The 14649-nt window shown below is 41.1% G+C and overlaps 1 protein-coding gene across 4 annotated transcripts in view; it reads right to left on the bottom strand.

Moving 5' to 3' along the window:
* Nucleotides 1-14649, bottom strand: part of NR6A1 (nuclear receptor subfamily 6, group A, member 1) — a 259386-nt gene that overhangs the window by 21528 nt on the left and 223209 nt on the right. For 2 of the 4 annotated variants that reach the window (XM_011931394.1, XM_011931395.1), the window contains exons 3-4: nt 11670-11900; nt 902-957 (exon numbers count right to left, since the gene is read on the bottom strand). In XM_011931394.1, coding sequence (XP_011786784.1) covers nt 902-957; nt 11670-11900 — 287 coding nt within the window. Of the gene's footprint in view, nt 1-901; nt 958-11669; nt 11913-14649 lie in introns of all 4 variants that reach the window. The other 2 variants (XM_011931392.1, XM_011931393.1) reach the window with 1 other exon arrangement.

Raw genomic sequence — 14649 nt, 5'->3', positions numbered from 1 at the left:
ATTCACCTGATGGGCAGAAATACATCCAATTTTCTACCCTCATGAAGCTCTTCTGCTGGCAAGTAAGAACAACGAGTAAGAACAAGTGGTGTAGGCTGGTCCCACAAAGATTTTTCCTAAGGAGCTATAGTCAAAGACAGTTGAAGGCCACTCCCTAATGAACTGATTCCAAATTCAAGGAATCTGCCTTATCTTCTGCCACTCTACTACATGTGCCCAATGTTCCAGCCTAACTGAACTAACTCCTTGTCATAAAGATTCATCTTTGGGTCTTTTCACAGTCTATTTTCTTGAGTGTCTCTAGTCCCCAACCACGGCTATTCTAGCCCAAGCAGAATAGATGCCCCTCCCTCTGTAGTCCCTGAGCATCCTCTGTTACCTCTCACCTTACTATGATGTCTGTTTACCTATCTGTCTCTCCCATTAGACTGAGTTCACAGTATAGGGCCTGGAAGAGTAGGAACTCAGTAAATGTTTGTGGGACTGAATGGGGGTATTATCATTCCTACTCTACAATAAGACAATAATACCCTGCTGGTACATTTTTTAGATGAAACGAACAGCAAAGTAGTCCTGCTCATTTCTGCCAGGCTTACTTATCTATAACCTTAAGGATTGATAAAAAAAATCCTCTGCATGGTTCAGTACCATAACTGGGTTCACTGTCTGTGAAATCCTTAGAAAAGGCTGAGGGATAACAAGAAGAGCTTTAATCATTAACTTACATATTTAAGATTTTCAAAGCACTTTCACATCCAGGCTGTAAAAGCACTTTTACAGAAATGAAAACAAAGATGGCTCTCCTCAGCAGCAGATGAAAGAATCAAGGTGAGCAGTTTCCGGAACAGCTGGAGCCCTGGGCTTCCAGGATGGACCACAGGGATTGAGGTCTAGAACTCACCTGTACTGGCCCAATGCTCTTATTCCGGCCTCCAGGCATGCCATCTTCTCTGATAGCTGAAAGGAAACATAAGTCAAGAAAGGCAGTCAGAAGCACACTCATATAACTCTTAGCACAAAAAGAGAATTTACTTGGCCAAAAGCATAAGACAGTAATTAGTGAATCCAAGATTAAAACACAGGTCCTTCTGGACCCAAAGCACACACTTCTCTCTATTATTCCAGGTTCCTTCATAGGCAGCAATATTTTGGGGCCCCCAAGGCATTCTGTACCTATTACACACACTGTATACATTCAATACGTTTAAAAAAGGTGATAGTACTGTTTACCAGTCCTTCAGTTACAAATACCCCGCCAGGATGATGCATCTTAAGGTTTTGACAAATTCTAGGGGAGGGACAGGGTATTTCCATTTTTAAATAAAACAGTTTTTATTTCCAGCCTACGTTTAGGTTTGATTTGTAGAATCAGAACAGGTTTTTTGTTTTTTTTTTTTTAATCAGAATTTTGACCTCAATGGTTTCTCCCTGCACAGGCAGTCAGTAGAGCACCTGTGTAGTTGAAGGAGATTACTGAGCATTTTCTAAGTATAAAAAGCATCCTTTAACTAGTATCTCCTGACTAAGAATAACAACTACTACTAATATTATCATCACTGTTTATGGAACACTTAACACAGGGGCATAGAGAAGAACCCCTGATTTGCAATTATAGTAGGACCACAGTATTAGGCAATCCTTTCTGGAAAAGAAAACTTCTGAACTGAGTATTAAAGGTTAAGTGGGATTTAGGCAGCTAGGAAAAAAGTGCTCCAGACTGAGCGAACAGTGTACAAAAAAGCAAGCTGAAGGTAAAAATGAGCTCTTCTTTCTGGAAACTTCCAAGTGGCTTAATCTGGCTAAAGCATGGGGGGAAGGTGGCCTACGTGGGGGAAGAGTAGCATGAGATAAGGGTAGAAAGGCCAATTGGGCTTAGATCATAAAGAGCCTTGAATGCCAGAGTAGGGTATAACTTTAGCTAAGGAGCTTGAGGACAAGAAGGAATGTAGGGGGGCACTGCAGTCATATTGGGATTTAAAAAAAATCTTTGTGACAGCCACTGTGGAGGGTAGCTTGAAAGGGATTAATGTTAACAATGACAGAAGATAAGCTTACTAGGATATACCTGCCACTTTAAAAAATTAACATAAGGAATCTAGAAAGTTCCTGAGGCAGGCACTGATTGCCTCAAAAGGTGGGAGCTCCAAGTATAACCCTGTTTCTGAGGTAACTAAAAGGCTGACAGGAAATTCAGAAGTAAGTTAGGGTCCAAATCCTGTTTCTTCCTGGTCTGTATAATTATGAACAAGTTTCTTTGCCTCTCGGGATTTTAGTTTACTGAAATGAAAAGAGGGAATATTAGTACTTGTTTTATGTTACATTATATAAAACAGTATGGCTAAAACACCAACCCTAGGGCCTGGCATGTAAAGTAAGCACTTAGTAACTAATCCTTCCCTCTCCCTAGCCTCTTTGAGTTAAAAATCCAAGGTTCTATTCTCAACTTTGCTAGAATCTTAATATTTTCATCTGCTAAGTGGAGGCAACATGGTCAGTCTGCATTATAAAAAGCTGTTACGAATTTAGAGTAAGAAATATACATAGCCTATGTTAGAGCTAGATGTATGTTGCTTGTTGGCTGGGAGGTCTCTTTCCATTTAATTTCAAGGCCTAAAATCCTTACAATTGCTTCTCTGCTATTCCATGGTCAGTGACAGTCTTTGGATATTTCTATTTCCAATAATAACATCTCACATGTCTTTATTTCAGTTCACAGGTAGAGAACAAAGATCTGTCACTGGAATACAACAACAAATATATTAATAGTTCAGCTGTTATCTCATTTTCACTGTCCTGGAGGTGTGAAAATAATGCAACATACTTTACTTTTCATTTAAAGGGCCATATGTCTTAAATATTTACATCTTGCCAATCTCTTGTTCTGAAATTCAGAAGCTCATCGGCCCAGCGCAGTGGCTCACACTTGTAATCCCAGCACTTTGGGAGGCTAAGAGGGCAGATCACTTGAGATTGGGAGTTTGAGATCAGCCTGACCAACATGGAGAAACCACATTTCTACTAAAAATTCAAAATCAGCCGGGCGTGGTGGTGGCACATGCCTGTAATCCCAGCTACTCGGGAGGCTGAGGCAGGAGAATAGCTTGAACCCGGGAGGTGGAGGTTGCGGTGAGCCGAGATGGTGCCACTGCACTCCAGCCTGGGTAATAAGAGCAAAACTCCATCTCAAAAAAAAAGTTCATCTTCTTCCTCGACCCCACCCAGAATAAGAAATGACAGAAATCTACTATGTATTACATACTATTCTCTGAGGTAAAATAACTCATGAGTAAAGTATTAGTATCACTCCCATTGAAGAGATGGATCTAAGGCTCACAGAAATGAAGTATTTTGCTGGAAGAGACAGAAACTAAAGAGCAGAATCAGGGTTGGAACCCAAGCTATCAGACTCTAAGACCAGACTTCTTTCTACTACTACTCTGTATGCATCCTAGTGGAGAAACATAAGATACTTTCAGGTGATGCATAAACTCTTAATTATACATTCTTAATTACTAATTATTATTTACATTATTATTTATTAAGTATTAATTATTCTTAAATTATACATTTATTCTGATGTGCAACTCACTGAGGTGGTAAAAAATTGCCTTTAAAAATGAACTTTGATTTTTAAAAGTTATTGAAAGACTAATATAAAAAGCAGTGCCCATTTAGAGATGATAAAATCGGTCAAGATGCTATGAAACTGCCTGAAGTGTGGAAATCAATACAATGTGCCACAGTGCCTCTGTTAAAAACAAAAACTTGGAGCATATTTTCAAGCTTATAATGTTCTTGCACATATGTATGTTATCTCATTTGATCCTTACAACCACCTTGGAAGGTGTATTATTCTCCCACGCATTTTTGAGATGAGAAAACAGAGCTCAGAGAGGTAAAGAGATTTGCTCAAGGTTACTCAGAGAAAAACTGACAGAGCTGGAGTTTTCATTTAGATCTTCTGATTCTAAAGCTGTGTTTGTTCCTAGATGCCACACTGAACTAACACGTTTTTCAGCAGGGTTAAAGTCTATCTGGCAGTGATTTGATTAAAAAGAACAAATGGCTCCTGTGTGCAGTATTACAGGAATGGTTCTGCTGTAACTCTTATCTAAGTCTAAGAAAGAGAATGGCCCTAGCCATGACGCTTCTATCTTCTCAGAAGGCAACACAAATACTTTTTCTGCTTTGGAACTCATATGCCTACCATTCTTCATTTGTTTGGGCCTAGGCAATCAACAGAACCCAGAAACCATAAATAACAAAGCTAACTACATCAAAGTTCCACTCAAAACCTGTTGGTGGTGCCTTTGGTCCATGGGCCAAATCTAAGCTCCTCACCATGGGCCAAATCTAAGCTGCTGAGCATGGCATTCAAGACCATCTATCATCTGGTTCTGCTGGGACCCCTCACCCTCATCTCTGGCATAAATGCTATGCCCTAACGCTATACCCTAACGCTATACCCTAACGGTACACCCTACATATAGGGAACTATTTGTTAGTCTTTGAACACACTATTCTGTTTTACATAGTTCTGTCTCTTAGTATGTTCCCTGTACTCAGAAAGAAACTTAAAGTGGAAAAATCTGGCAACACTACCTTCCCTAAGTGACATCATAACAACCAAGTGATTCAAGTTAGTATCACCAATAATGGGTATACACTTACATCATGTGCTCTTGATATTATGGACTAAGAAGGACACAACATCATTTCTATGGCATTCTTTTGAAAAATGCATAACCTGCATGTAATTGTGAGGAAACTGACAAGCCCAAATTAAGGGATATTCTACAAAATACATGAATACATGACCTATTTGCTTCAAAATCGACAATGTTAATAAAGACAAAGACTGAGGAACTATTTCAGATTAAAAGAGACTGAAAAGACATAAAAACTAAATGTAATGTGATTTCCTGAATTGGCTTCTAGATCAGAAAAAATGAAATTGCTATAAAGGACACTGGGATGAATGGCAAAAACTGAATAAGATCTGCTAATAAGATAGTATTGTGTCATGTTAAATTTCCGGATTTGGATAACAGTACTGTGATTCTTAGAAATAAGAGGAACACTGCCTATGCCTCACTCTCAAATGGCTAAGAAGGTGCACACACGCAGGCGCACACATACTTACTTACCTGTGGGAAGTGGGGAAGGTGGAAGAGAGAGAGAGAGAGAGACAGAAGGAAGAGCAAGGGGGAGGGGAGAGGGAAAATAAAAAAACAAATAGAATGATAAAGCAAATGTGGCAAAATGTTAGCAATTGGTGAATTTGGGTAAAGGGTATATGGGAATTCTTACTACTGTTGCAAATTTTCTGTAAGCTTGAAATTATTTCAAAATAAAACAAAGCAAAATTTTAAAGTCTTAATTTAAAAACAAACAAACAAACCTTTGGCCGGGCATATGCTCATGCCTATAATCCCAGCACTTCGGGAGGCTGAGGCGGCAGGACTGCTTGAGCTCAGTTCAGCTCAGCTGAATTTGATCCTCAGTTCAAGACCTGCCTGGGCAACATGCTGAAAACTTGTCTCTACAATTTTTTTTGGTAGAAAAAATGTAAAAAAAAGTTCATAAGGAAAATGTAAGAAATGTAAAAAAAGAAAGTTTGTAAGGAACACAAACTTTGATTTCTTTAAGATTCTGCTCAAATGTTATCCCTCCTTGAGATTTCTCAGTGCTTCATGCAGACCTCTGTGTTGTGTCCTGGGGCACTTTTTACCCTGGTAAAGTGACATGGAGATGCCATAGGATCACTATCTCACAATGCCATTCTGCAAACATCACCTCCTCCAAGAAGCTTTCCTTGACCTTTATACTTTTGAACTAGTTAGCAAATTATGAGACCACAGAGTTAAGGAAATTTTTTATTTTTTCACATAATTACTTAACTAATATGAAATCCACTCCCCCTTCCCACCCACCACGAAGCTGACTGTATCTCCATTTCTCCTCTTACAGTATTCTCCCCATCCCACTTCCTGCCATGGCCCTCCATCACAGTCATCCCATTTAACCAGGGAGCATCCTATCACTACTGAGTTATTTGCTGAGGGACCAACAGAAAAGTAGGACTTGATCATGGCCCTTGAGGGGCTCATTGTCTAATAATGAGGGAAACAGACGAGTGAACAGAGAAAGACAACACAAGGTGACCAGGGTTATGGCAGAGGGCATGCAAAAAAGCTGTGGAAGCACAGGAGGGTTATCTGGTGGGGGGTGGCGTCAGAGAAGGATTCTTAGAGGATGTTGCAAATAAATGCTGAACCTTGAAGTCAGGAGTAGAAGAAAGGGTGGCTGAAACCCTCTCTTCTTTCAGGCAGATGAAACCACATGTGCAAAATAGGAAACATCTTTGGGTTTTTGAAGAACTAGGATGGAATGCAGATTGTGAGTGGGGACCACCAAATGGAGAAGGAAAGGGATCAGGTGGCTGATGCCAGTGTCAGAGGGGCCTTGAAAATCACCTTGAGGAGCCTGACTTTATCCTGAAGACTGCAAAATGGGTAAGGAACGTACATGGGGGATACTAGTGCAGCAGTGGGGATGGACAGACAGGGCCCAGTCTCCATTCACCACCCTTCTTTAGATCTTCCTCATTGCTTTGCTAATTTAATGACTTTTCTGACCAGTCAACTTCCAGGTCTGAAAAGACATTCAGTTCTATATCCAAAGATGGAGGACAACAGAGAGCTGTCTCTCACATGAAAAAGCCCCAGCCACAAATGGCAGCTGCATTTTTTTAATAGTTAATTTTTTAAATTTTAAGGTAAGTTTAGACTTTATACAAGAGTTGCAAAAATAGTATGGAGAGTTCCCATATACTCTCCTCCCTTTAACATTTGACATAATCATGGCTAGTCATCAAAACTAGGAAACTAACTTTGGTACAATACTATTAACCAAAGCACATACTTTATTTTGATTTCTCCAGTTGTTTCACTGATATCTTTTGTTCCAGAACACAACCCAGGGGCCTACATTGCATTTAGCTGTCTTGCCTTCATAGTCTTCTCCAATCTGTGACAGCTCAGTCTTTCCTTGTTTTTTGTGACTCTGACACTTTTCAAATGGGTATTTTGTCAAATGTCAGTTATTCTGAAGAACGTCCCTCAATATGGGCTTGTCTGTTTTCTCAGGATTAGACTGAGAGTGAACTTACCTCTGTGTGTGTGTACATGTGTGCGCTTCTCAGTGTTTCATATCAGGGGTATATACAATGTTGGTGTGTTTTACTGGTACTGTTAATCTTGATCATTTGGCTACAGTCATGTCTGTCAGAATTCTTTAAATAAACTTACTATTTTTCCCTTTGTAATTACTATATATTTGCAGACTATGCAAATATTCTGTTTCTGTTTACACCAATGCCACTTACTTACCATCCATTAGGATCTTGCTTGTCGCAATTATTACTGTGGTGTTCTAACGGTGAATTTTTTTTTTTGGTCTGTCACCCAGGGTGGAGTACAATGGTGTGATCTTGGCTTACTGCAACCTCCGTCTCCCAGGTTTACCTTAGCCTCCAAAGCAGCTGGGACTACAGGCACATGCCAACGCGCCCAGCTAATTTTTATATTTTTTTTTGTATAGATGGGGTTTCAGCATGTTGCCAAGGCTGGTCTTGAACTCCTGAGCTTAAGCAATCCACCTGCTCTGGCCTCCCAAAGTATTGGGACTATAGGCATGAACCACTGTGCCCAGCCCTAATGGTGATTTTTTTTTTTCTATTTCCCTCATTCCTTCTACATTTATATTTATATTTTTAGAGATGGAGTCTCACTATGTTGCCCAGGCTGGTCTTGAACTCCAGGGCTCAAGTGATCCTCTTGCCTTGGCCTCCCAAAGTGCTGGGACGACAGATGTGCCACTAAGCCTGGCCTCCTTCTACATTTATTTATTTATTTTTTTTGAGACGGGTCTCGCTCTGTCACCCAGGCTGGAGTGCTGTGGCCGGATCTCAGCTCACTGCAAGCTCCGCCTCCCGGGTTCGCGCCATTCTCCTGCCTCAGCCTCCCGGGTAGCTGGGACTACAGGCGCCGCTACCTCGCCCGGCTAGTTTTTTGTAGTTTTTAGTAGAGATGGGGTTTCACCATGTTAGCCAGGATGGTCTCGATCTCCTGACCTCGTGATCCGCCCGTCTCGGCCTCCCAAAGTGCTGGGATTACAGGCTTGAGCCACCGCGCCCGGCACATTTATTAATCAGAATTCACTTAAAAGGAAGAATGATCACTTCTCTTTATTTATTAACTTACTTCTTTCAGTATTAACTCATGGATATTTACTTTATTATTTGGGTTATAAACTTATCCTATAGTTATTGTTCCTCAAGTTGTTCCAATGTTGGCCATCAGAAGTTCTTTCAGGTTGGCTTCTGTGCCCTTTGATACGCTTCCTTTCTTTTTTTAGAAAGTACTTCCTAATTTGCTGGTACCTTAAGATGCTCCAGGATCATTTTATATTTCTCCTATCCCAGCCTTAGAATCAATCAGTTCTCCAGTGAGTCCTCATTCCTTTCATTGATATTTGGAAGCCAAGATCTGGGTGCTGGGTGTACTCATTGCTCCTGGGGTATCTGCTTCTAGCCCCTCCCAGTGGCTAGAGCTTGGAAACATACATAGGTACACTAACTCACCTACCCACACACAGTATCTATATATTTTTAAATCTATCTAAAACATGAGTACATATTGACACACTGATTCCAGTCTAGCACCAGGGGATTCATTCTAGCCTTCTCCTTTGCTGATTTATAACTTCTTTCTTTCTCTGATGTGAGAAACCTGACTCTCATTGTCCACAATATATTTACTTGCTGATTCTACTCTAAATGAAGTAGCGACAGAATTCCTAACACATAACCTTGAGAAACAAATTTTACAAACTATAGAGTGCTTTGTTTGTATGTAATTCTTTTTATTTTTAGCCTTACAGTATACAGTAAAAACACTTTTCAAAGGTTAGCTCCTTTTTTCTCCAACCCCTTAAGTGTGGTTATGTGACTCATTTCTAACACTAGCTAGATTCATTTGTCACAGTGTGCATTCTTTCTCTCTGCCCTGTAACCCCTACAATATCCTAGCTGATTAAACAAATTTTCACATGTAGTAATTTACTTTTTTGTGGTATAAAGTTCTATGGGTTTTGACAAATGCACAGAATTATGTGTCAACCACCATAGGTCCATACAGAGTATTCCTTACCCCCAAAATACTCCCATGGCAACTGCAATTTTAATCCTGCTTTCGCAGCACCAACCAGGAGGTGGCAGGGTTTCTCTCCCTGACGCAGACTTCACCAGGCAACTGGGTCTGCCTGCTCTGCGTGCAAATAGTCCTAAGGAGACAGCTCCCTGTCCCTCATACTCCATGTGTCTTCTGGTCTATGGTCAGAGGGGTTATAAGGTTAAGTTTCTTCTTCCCTAAAACAGGTGAGTTTTGCTGGAAGCCTCAGAATCTCACACTCCGGCTGAATAAGCAGGATGATTCTTCAGAGACAGTAGTCAAGAAGACAACCCATAATAACTAAGCTTTCATAAGATACTCACAGTGAGGGCAACAAAGGGAGATGAGAAATGTGGAGGCCAAAACGAAAACAGGGTGAGGGCAAGAAGTTGACAGACTCTTCAAGACAGTACGTGTTTGGTATTGGTGGCTGGAAAAGATTTCAGTAAGAGGAAACTGACAGTGGGGAAGGGAAACGATCTCCAAGTAGAGGAAAAAACCTTAGTACAGGCACTGTAAGGCATCCCTGAGGCACAGTATTCAGAAATGAGTTAGAAAGAGAGGCAGGGGACAAACTTGGTAACACTTCAAATGTCCTACTATGGCATTCATCATCCAGTAAACACAGGGCGTTCCAACATGTACACAACTACGCCACATGGTAGACATGTGAAGCAGTACATTTTCCGTGTGGTCAGGTACAAGCTCTGCTTAATAACAAATTATAATTTAGTAACTATTAACTGTCAACACAACCACCCCTAAACTAACTACTGCTATATCATTTTACCTCCCTAAGCTGTATCTGTAAACTGGGGATAACAGTTAATAACAGGGTTGCTGTATGTATTCAGTGGTAGAATATATATATGGAGGGTACATAAATAAGTGCTCAATATTAATATTTATAATAAATTATAAATCACCTAAATTTATCTAAATGCCCTTCCACATCTCTCTTACTTTTCTTCACGATGGGCAAGTTTTTAAAAGGTCCTTCCTATCTCATACACAATAAAACCAGTCTGAGTACATTTGGATGCCTGCATTCATAATGCTATAAAACCAGTTGGAATAGTTCACTTTATCTGACTAACCCCCCCATCCCTGAACACTGCTGCTATGAACCCCTAATACCTTGCTGGGTATTCTGTATGTTATCATACTTAATCCTGTAGAGAACTCTGCAGGGAAAGTAACGTACCACCTTAAAGGTAAGATAATTGAATATCAGAGATATAAAGCAAACTTCCTAAGGTGACAGAGCTAAGAGCTAGTCTGTTTGCCTCTAGAGCCTCTCTTCTTTCTGCTGAATGACACTGCTCTATTCTACTCTCTACTCTCCATGGGAATACCACTCTAGTCTTCTGATACCACCAGCCCTTCTCTCTTATGTATCTAAGCTCTCTGTGGGTGATTTCACCTCTGGACTAGACTTTTACTACCACCTCTGTGCCAACAGCTCCATGAAGCCTGTTTGTAGGTAGGGCTTCTCACGTCAGTTCCAATCCTATACAACCAACTTCTTTGGTGGGCATCTTTATGTATCCTTCTCAGGTACCTCAAACTCAGTATTGCCAAGGCCAACATTTTGCCCCACCCGTTTTTCTTTTCCTTTCTTTTCAGAGGGTCCTATAGAGAAATCACCCTGCTTTTTAGTTTGACTTTTTTTCCCCCCCATTTTTTCCTCCATAGTAAGATCATTACTCTTAATCCACATCCTCAACTTCAACTTCTGGTGCTGCTCAATATTCAGTATGTCACCAAGTTCTATCAGGTGAGTTTCTTCAGTGTCTCTCTGTGCCATTATTTCCCCTATTCCTTCAGATTTCCTTCTAGACTCTACTAAAAACTTTCTAGATGGTTTTTCCGTTTCCCTTGCCCCAATTCATCCTCCAAAAGAGTCCTTCATATTCATCCTACTAGAATGTCAGTTTATTCCTATTATCTCAGGCTAAGGGCTCTTGGAAAGCTTCCCAATACATCCCAAACTCCTTGCCAACCTAGACACAGACTTCTGAGCATGCCTAGCCTCTGAGTACACCATGGTTCTAGCAAACAAAATGATACCGCATTCAGAAATCTCCTACCTCATGCCTTTTCATCCAACAATTTCTACTTCTGTCATCATTCCTAAAATAATTAGTGATGTATATTAATCGCGGTTAAGACCTGATTATTAAGTGGGTTCTTGGTCACACAGGGCTTGTGCACTCATTCCCACAGAATCCTTAACATTTCACTAGTTTTTTCCCCTCTACCTAGTTTAGGAAGTTCTTGTAGGCAAGAATGGTTCCAGATTCATTTTTGGTTATGAGTACAAACTGTAAGGCCTGATATGTAGTGGAAGCTTGAGAAATAAGTAACTAAACAGCTGACACTAAAGGTAAAGTCTTGAATGAAGGATGGGCCATCAGCGCCATGAGCACCACTCACCCTTCCGGTTCATCCCCATCTGGAGGCATTTGAGCAGGCGGCAGTACTGGCACCTGTTCCTCTGCTTCCGAGACATGACACAGTTCTTGTCACGACTGCATCGATATACCCGTTTGTTGCAAATGCTCCGCTTGAAAAACCCTTTGCAGCCCTCACAGGAGATGATCCCATAGTGCAAGCCTGTAGCGCGGTCCCCACAAATGAGACAGGTTCGTTGTTCAGCCCGATCATCTGGAACAGAAACTGATCATGTTCGAGTTAGAACACAGTGGAAATAATGGCTTTAAGCCTACAGTTCCTAAAGTGAGCAACTCTGCTCTGGGTAGATTAAGACCACCACTATCTCCAGGCTAAAGGGCAAATAGGGGGCCCATCTTTGGAGCTTTGTCCCAGGAGTAGTCCCTGTATCTGTGGTTGCAGATACCACAACACAGTCTACCTAAACTCTTTCTCCTGGGTTTCATCAACACTTGGATCAGTATCTAAGACTGAAACCTACAAAGTATCTTTGACTCCTCTATCACCCTCACCCTGCTCATCTATAACCCATCAATTCTACCCTGTAAGAGCATGGTAAGGATTACTTACCATATATGTAAGTGCCTCACACGTGATATATAGCCAATAAATGACAGCTGTAATTAAGTTCTAACCATGCCCAACTAAGCCAGTCAGCCAGACATCCAGTCAATAAATATTTACTGTGCAACTCTTCTATCCCGGGAACTGCTGTAAGGCATGAATACAGCAGTGAACAGAAGTCTCTGGCGAAGCTTACACTCTAGCAGAATATCTATTCTGTGTCCAGGCCCTGTGCTAGGACATAAATAAATCGTTATGATCCCCAGAGTCATGGAACTCACTGACTAGCAATAAACAAGTTACTCGAGGAGGAAATTCAGAATAGAGTATAGCTCTTCACTTCCTCTTCCTTTAAACTGCATTTACTCAGGACCAAGCAACTGCTAAAGAGCAGGCAGATGACAAAAAAGTACCCTGTGAACTGTGATGTGAAGCTATGCCAGCAGGTACAAGAAATCACCAGGGAAGGTTCTGATCAGAGGCCAAGACAAGAAATCAGATATTTGAACCTCACTCCTGAGTAAGAGGCAAGGTATAATAATCAAGGACGTCATTATAGAGCCAGGCGTGATGGCACACACCTGTAGTCTCAACTACTGAGGAGGCTGAAGCAGGAGGACTGCTTGAGCCTAAGAGTTTGAGGTGCAGTGAGCTATGACTGTACCACTGCATTCCAGCCTAAGCGACGGCATGACCATGTCTCTTAAAAAACAAACAAAAGCAAAGGCACGTCATTATACCATGAATTAGAGACCCCTTATAATTAGAGAGATTCTAATTTGAATCCTAGCTCTGACACTAGCTGGGTGAACTAGGGAAAAATTGATCTTCTTTACTTTTCTCATTTCTTTCATCTGTTAAATGGTGATTATAATAATACCTATATCCCATGGATAAAGTTCTCATTGCAGTGTGTGGGCTGTAACAGACATCTGATAACTGTCAGCTATTATTTTCTTTATTATTACCCCAGCAGGTACACATTTAATGTGATAATGACATTCCTGAAAAGAAAGGCTTTCGAAGGCAATGTTAACAGAGGATCATGGTAGTATACGTAGGAGGGATGCAGAGAAAGGAGGAGGTTTGCATTTCTGGAGCCCTTATTATATGCCAACTTTTGAGATGATTCTTTATGATTGCCATCTGTAGTAAGCAGAATAACTGCGACCCACAGATATCAGGTCCTAATCCCTGGAACCTGTAAAATGCTACCTTATAAAGGAAAAAGGGTATTTGTAGATGTGATTAAATTAAGAATCTTGCATTAGGGGGTTATTCTGAATTATATGGGTGGGCCCTAAATACAACCACAAGTGTCTTCATAAGACAGAGGCAGAGGGAGATCTGATAAGGATAGCAGAGAAGAAGAAACACATAATATGTAGAAGAGAAGGCGATATGAAGACAGAGGCAAAAACTGGCTACCAACCAAGGAATGATGGCAGTCACCAGAAGTTGGAAGAGGCAAGGAACTGATTCTCCCCTAGAGATTCTGAAAGGATTGTGGCTCTGCAAACACCTTCATTTCAGCCCAGGGATACTGATTTTTTTTCTTTTTTTTTTTTTTTTTTTGAGAGGGAGTCTTGCTCTGTCGCCCAGGCTGGAGTGCAGAGGCTCAATCTCGGCTCACTGCAACCTCCACCTCCTGGGTTCAAGCAATTCTCCTGCCTCAGCTTCCCAAGTAGCTGGGATTACAGACACCTGCCACCACGCCCTGCTAATTTTTGTATTTTTATTAGAGACAAGGTTTTACCATGTTGGCCAGGCTGGTCTTGAATTCCTGACCTCAAGTGATCTGCATACCTCAGCCTCCCAAAGTGCTGGGATTAGAGGCGTGAGCCACCACACCCAGTCTGATTTTGGATTTATGGCTTCTCTTCCAGTAAGACAGTAAATTTTTGTTGCTTTAAGGCAATGAGTTTGTGGTAATTTGTTACAGCAGCACAGGAAACTAATATACCTTTTTTTTTCCCCCAAACAGGGAAACAGGCAATATTATGACTTGTCCAAAGTCACTCGGCAAACAGCAGGTATTCAGAGAAGTAAATATATGAGATTATACAACCAGGGAAATGGAGAACGACAGATACGGAAAGACTGCCTAGGTTCTTGAGGACTCTACAGTTCTTGGTTACAGACTTTTCTAAGGCTTGTATGCACTTCCTGTGATAAAACAGCACAGTGACAAACTGACATAACCATGTTATTATAATACAATCTTCCTTTTTTTCTTTTGGGGTTTTCTTTTTCTTTTTCTTTTTTGAGACAGAGTCTTACTCTGTAGCCCAGGCTGGAGCGCAGTGGTGCAAACTCCGCTCACTGCAACCTCTGCCTCCCAGGTTCCGGTTCAAGCAATTCTCCTGCCTCAGCCTCCTGAATAGCTGGAATTACAGGA

This window comes from Colobus angolensis, unplaced genomic scaffold, assembly GCF_000951035.1.
Source record: "Colobus angolensis palliatus isolate OR3802 unplaced genomic scaffold, Cang.pa_1.0 Scaffold9, whole genome shotgun sequence".
NCBI lineage: Eukaryota > Metazoa > Chordata > Mammalia > Primates > Cercopithecidae > Colobus > Colobus angolensis.
This window is presented reverse-complemented; position numbering and strand designations above follow the sequence as displayed.